The sequence below is a fragment of the Sturnira hondurensis genome, unplaced genomic scaffold (genome assembly GCF_014824575.4).
Source record: "Sturnira hondurensis isolate 20B ecotype Veracruz unplaced genomic scaffold, ASM1482457v3 Scaffold0022566, whole genome shotgun sequence".
Lineage (NCBI taxonomy): Eukaryota > Metazoa > Chordata > Mammalia > Chiroptera > Phyllostomidae > Sturnira > Sturnira hondurensis.
The window spans coordinates 19,578,917-19,584,916 of record NW_028095197.1 but is presented as its reverse complement, the minus strand read 5'-3'; the positions used below and the strand labels follow the sequence as shown (position 1 = coordinate 19,584,916).

The 6,000-nt window shown below is 51.2% G+C and overlaps 1 protein-coding gene across 1 annotated transcript in view; it reads left to right on the top strand.

Moving 5' to 3' along the window:
• The first annotated feature begins 1,703 nt into the window (after positions 1-1,703).
• The window catches only part of SUSD1 (sushi domain containing 1), a 100,081-nt gene continuing 95,784 nt past the window's right edge, over positions 1,704-6,000 (top strand). Inside the window, exon 1 of the mRNA XM_037035814.1 lies at positions 1,704-2,812. Within this exon, the coding sequence (XP_036891709.1) occupies positions 2,314-2,812 (499 nt within the window). The 5' untranslated portion in view covers positions 1,704-2,313. The remainder of the gene's footprint in view (positions 2,813-6,000) is intronic.

The following is a 6,000-nucleotide window of genomic DNA, read 5'->3' as shown; positions in this document are numbered from 1 at the left end:
TGCAGGGCCGGGCGACTGGTGTTTGGGGGCGCAGAGCCCAAGGAAGGACCGGCTGAGTGCAACGGCGTGTGCACAGGGGGAGCGGCTGTGAACTGGTCAGAAGATGCCGTGAACTGGTCAGAAGTGTGCTTCGTATTTTCTCAACAATTCCTACATAGTGGTTCTGGATTCAATGTCAAAAGATTGTAAATTCCGCACATCATATTACCAGGTACAGAGAATAATTTGAAGTGCGTGTGTCGTATTTTAGAAGTTTTAAATGGCATGTATTTTACCCCCCACCCCCACCCCCACCCCCCATCTCTTTCGGGGGATATTTTTGTGGAGGGCGTCTGGCAGATCTAACCCAGTGCAGTCCGCAAAGCCGTCCAGTCCACTGATGACATTCTTTCCTGTTTGAAAACACCGTTGCACATTTAGTTGTATGTGTGTGGCGTGTGTGTGCATGTGCGTGCGTATGTGTGCGTGTATCTTTGGCCATTTCACCCGGTTTGGGGAGGAGGGGAGAGAGAACTTTCAGGGCATACAACACCGTCTTGAAACCAAAAGGAAATTATTTTTGATGAAGGCATTAATATCTAGATGTCGTGGAAAAAAAGAGCGCTCTCTAAATTCTTCAGAAGATGTTGATATATTGGCCATACTCTCTTAAGAAACTTTTTCTTAAGCTAAATATTTAATTTCTCAATAATAATTCCACAGCTCTTAATTCTGGCTCATTAGTGTTTTTTGAATTCTAGTGACAAATACTGATGAGGAGATAATTTCTCATTCTGTGATTCCATAAACCCACCATTGGGTAAGAAGTTTGTTTTGAATATTTGCTTGAAAGCAAAAAATGAGCCAACAAAAGAGAATTCACGAAAACCATACAATCTAATGTAGAATATGAGTAACATGGATTGTGCTAACATAAAATTTTCCAAATATTAAAAATGTGATTCATGCGAATATAAAATGAAAACCTATTTACTATTTGGACTATTTTTCCTAACATCACCAATTTTGAATATATATATATGTGCATATATATGTATATAAGATGAAATATACACACACAAATATATTTAAATTTATTCTGCATGGGGGCATGGCAGAAAAGAAGATATAAGTTGGTTTAAAAGTTTATTAAATCAATGTATTTTTATTGAAAAATGACATGATTTCAAACTTCATGGAGAGCTGAGTTTAACAAAAACTGTCTTGGTTACAGGAGACAGGCCACCACACCCACACTGTCCATCTCCTACTCTGCAATGCAGGCTCTTATCTTTGCTGAACAACAACAACAAAAAATTAGTAAGAAAGCCTGCTGCAAAGCAGGCTAGGAAGTTTATTTTTAACTACTTCTTTTTAAGGCTGCACAACAAGTTTAGCCCTTATATGGGTGTGTTCCTGGAGGGTTAGATTTAGATCAGGCCCATGGGAGAGAGAAAGTAAGTGAGGACATGGGTGAAGTAGTGGTGGGTCCTGCTCTTGGAGGGAGACCCACAGACTTCATGAGTTCAAAGCCTTCAAACTGAAACTTCTTTCTTCTCCCCCTGCCCCGACTCATAACAACTCCCTTTTGGTCTCATCTCAGCGGCCCCCACCGCCACCAACCCAGTTGCCCAGAATAGACATTTAGGTGGTAGCTGTTACTTCTCTTTCCTTCTCCTCCGTTCTACGGGTCATAAAGTCCAATGCATTCCGCCCAGTCCCACCTCTCACTTGCGGTTTCTCTCTGCGCTCATGGCCAGCGCCCTGCTCCTGGACATGTCCTCTCCTGTCTGGGTTCCCACGGCAGGGCCAGGCCGGTCTCCCTGCCTCCCTCGCCCCAGGCCCAGCCCCACAGAGCAGACTCTGGAGACCTTCCTGATGATGTGGCTAAGCTTAAGACAGGTCCCATTACAGCTTCTCCACAACCCCCTCCACTTGGCTCATGAAGTCTTATTTCTGCATCTTAATGCCTCTCTCTAAATATCACCTTCGTCACTGTCTCTTTGAACGTGACTTTACCTGCTTTGTTTCCTCTCCCACGTGTTTTCCATCCTGGGGGGCTTAGCTTATCTCCTCGGAGCAGCGGGAACCCCAGCCAGCCCCTCCCCCACCCCAAACTCGGTCTCCCTTTACGGGAGACCGAGTCACCTGGTCCAGTCTGTCGCCCTGGATGGCCTGGGCCTGCGGCTTCTCGCCCTCTCATCTTCCCCTCGAAGCTCCAGCCACCTCGCCCCAGGTCTCTTCAACCTCCTGGAAGATTCCCGCCCTTTCTGTCCCCCACCACTCTTCCTTTGCCCTCTCGGGGGTGCCTCCCTGAGCCCCGCGCCGGCTTGGATGTCACGTTGGTTGCACACGCTCAGGCCACAATGGGCGTTTCCTTCTAGCACAGTCCGGGACCCTCTGTTCAGCTGTGTCACTCTCTGCGGGGCGCCTGTGCCCACTTTCGGAACGTGCGCGCCGAGAGGGCCAGACACCGGACCACGGGCCCAGCAGGTGTACGAGAGAGTGAAGGAGAGAGTGAAGGGGCGAATGAATGAAGAAGCGCCTGCCGAGGCCGGCTATGCCGGCCCGAGCCCGCCGCCTCTCCGGCACCACGGGGCGCCGTCCGCTCCCCAGCGCGGCCCGGAAGCGGCCAGACCGGCCCCCTCCGCGCTGCGCCCGCAGCCTTATCTCTGCGTCTCGGGGCCCCAGGAGGAGACGCGGGCGCTCCGTGCAGGACTCAGCGGCATGGGCCCCCGGCCCCGGGGCGCGGGCCGCCCGCCTGGCCGCCTGCTGCCGCTCCTGCTGCTGCTCGGCCTGGCCCGGGGCGCGACTGGAGCGCACGGGGCAGACGGTGAGTACTGGTGGGAGTGGGTGCAGCACCGGGCCCGCGGGTCCTTGATGGGCCTCCGCGAGGCTGGGCGCGCCTGAGAAGCTTCCCCGCCCCTGGGCCGGACGCGCGAGGCCCCAAGGAGGAGCGCAGGTGGGGCAGCTCCGGCCGTTGAGGATGGGGAAGGCGGGGCTCAAAGAAGCAGGAGGGGCTCCCCGCCTAGGCTTCCCCGTCCCCGCCCCAGGGCCTCCGGGGGAAACCTGTTCTGGGGTGGCCCTGTTCGCGCCCCAGAGGGACCTGTGGCGAGGTGGGGGCTGGGCACTAGCAGCGTCCCGGGGTGAGCCCCGCCCGGCGTGGCAGGGCGTTCCGGCTGGCCGCAAGGTCAAGCTGCTGGCCCTGCTGTGGCTTTTGCAGGACAAATTCTAGATCCGAAGCAATTTTCTTTCCACTTCTTAATTTGTTCAGCTTGATGAAGAACTAGACACTAATACGGTGAGAAAAAAAGTGTAAGAAAGATACACTTCCTTTACAGGAAGAAAGTATTCATTAACCCAACTCATTCGGTAGTTGAGGGTCCTCGTTTCCCTGTGCAGGAGGCGATGACGTCTGGGTGCTGGAACTCACTGAGTTCATACTGTGGAGGAGACATACAAGCAAAATAATCCATTTCCAGGCAATTGGAGTAGTCCCCCCACCCCCACCCCTCCACCCCATTCCAACGCAGGGATCAATATAACACTGAGGCATAGAAGGGTGGTGGCTTTTGTCCAAATAACTAAGAGAAGACAATGCCCTAGGCACTTGGGGAAGGTGTGGGTGGTCAGAGGAGGGAAAGATTACTTCTGGCTGGGGGAATCGTGTGGCATCATGGATGAAGTGACCCTTTAACCAGACTGGCAAGGATTGGTAATATTTGGATATGGGAAGGTGAGGAGAAGGCGTCTCAGCTCACAGCAGAGGGCACAGTGGGTGCTCCACAGACGCTGTGTGTGGAAGGACAGAGGGGCTGGGTGGGCAGCACACCTGGGCACAAGAGCAAGAGGCCTATGGTTCAGATTGACTGGTACGGAGGAGATGGCTGGAAAGTGCGGGTGGAAAGGTAGACTGGATTTAACCAGGAGGTAGAGTGCCTTGACTGGCAGACCAAGGCACTCAGACGTAGTTGTTGCTGGGAGACGGCAAGCCCTCGGAAGTCATTGCAGGTTTTTGCGCAGAGAGTGATGTAAAGAGTGGCCGTAAGGAAACCCTCCAACTTCCTTAATAAAACCAAACACTGATCCTGGAGCAGAGGCAAACTTCTATGTAAGGAAAAGTGAGAGGTACTTTGCAGCTCAGACTCTTCTCCCTCACAAGCTTTCCTAATCTCGGGACTTTTACCGTCACTGGCGGGTGGTTCTGTGGGTGGCTCAATCTTCGGAGGAGGCCATTTGTGTACTTCAGATGCTCTGGTACGCTTTCTAGCTTCCTCCCCCAGTTTGGTCTTCCATGGCAGTGTACAGAAAAGCTTGTGGGTGCTTGGAGCCTATTTCAGAATCTTTTAAAAAAGAATTGATTGATTTCTTTTCAGAGAGAGGGGAAAGGTGGGTGAGAGAGAGGGAGAAAGGACATCAATGTGTGACAAAAGCATGGATCAGTTGCCTCTCACACGCACCCCAGCTGGGGACCGAACCCACACTCCTGGCACAGGCCCTGACCTGGGACTGAACCAGCAACCTTTGGCTTTGCAGGAAGATGCCCAACCAACTGAGCCACACCAGTCAGGACATGTATAATTTTTTAAATTTATTGAAGTGATATTGGTTAATAAAATTATATCGGTTTCAGGTGTAAATTCCGTAATATATCATCTGTATATTGCATTGTATGTTCATCACCCCAAGTTGTCTCTTCCATCACCATTTATCACTCCCTCTCTTTTCTACCTCCCCTAACCTCTCAGAATCTTTGTGTTAGGACCCTCTAGCCTAGAAAACTTCCCAGTGTAGTCTCATTGGATTGTTGGGCTAAGATGGTTGGACAAAGTGACTCCCCTAGGTCATCCATCTGCAACTACTTAATGGCTGTGCAGTGAATGTTGGGCAATGGGGAGTCCGGACTGCCTGGTTGAGCCATCTCTCCTTTTATAGGCATTCCCCTTTCCTTTACAACCTTGGAGAATCTGATTTTATCATGGGCAGCTTTCCCTACAGTGGACAATGTGGGTTAGGACTGGAGGCTTAGAGCCATTCAGGAAGCTGTTGCAGTAGCTGGCCTAGAGGTGCTGGGGACTGTCTCTGCCTTGTGACAGACGGACTGAATGTAGATGATAAGGGGGAAGTCAGACTGCAAGGACCTAATAACAGACATAAAGATGCAGGGAACAGAAGAGGAAAGATGGCAGTTAGGGTTGGGGTTGAGGTGACTTGGATCTGTGGTTCCAGGGAGGAGCAGAAAGATTTCGGAAGGAAGATGACTGGTTATTTTAGATACCCTGAGCTGGAAGAGATGTTAGGGCTTTCAGATGAAATCAATGGGGACTTCAGACTGTGAACAGTAGACGTGTGCCGCTGATGTAAACTTGACCGTCTCTTGGAGCCTGTGGTTAGTAGGAGTAAGAGGGCCAAGGACAGATTCTTGGGGAAGATGCAGGCGGAGGAGAAATGGCAGCAGCCACTAAGGCAGGAAAAAGACTGGGTTAGGAACAAACCAGGAAACCAGAGGAAGAGAAGTCGAGGGGGTGGAGATGGAGGAGAAGGCTTCGGATTCAGTGGCTTGGGTCAGTGGTGAGCCAGTACCAGCAGGGCAGTGAGGGTCAGAGTCAAGTGCAGGAGGTTCTAGAGTGTGCAAAGACCTCTTCCACAGAGTGGGTACTCTTTAAAGTTAGAACAAAACAGAAGGTAGCATTCAGGGGGGGCTGGCCAAGTCAGTGCAAGGATTTTTTTGTGTGTGTGTGAGGGGGTAAGACTCGGAACATTTTAGACTCAGGGGCATTGTTCAGTAGAAAGGGAGAAAATACAGATGCAAAAATAAATGAGCTATTTCACGGAGCAGGTCCGAAGGCAAAGTTGGCCTACAAGTAGAAAGCTTAGTCTCTGGAAGTGGGCAGAAGGAGAAGAATGGAGAATGGCCCTTTCCTTCCCTGACAGCTATCTCCTCAGTGAGTCTGTTCATATTTCCACACCAGCCCAGTTGTCTTCCCTCCCTGGAAGCCCCGTGGAGTTCTCTGGTTCCTG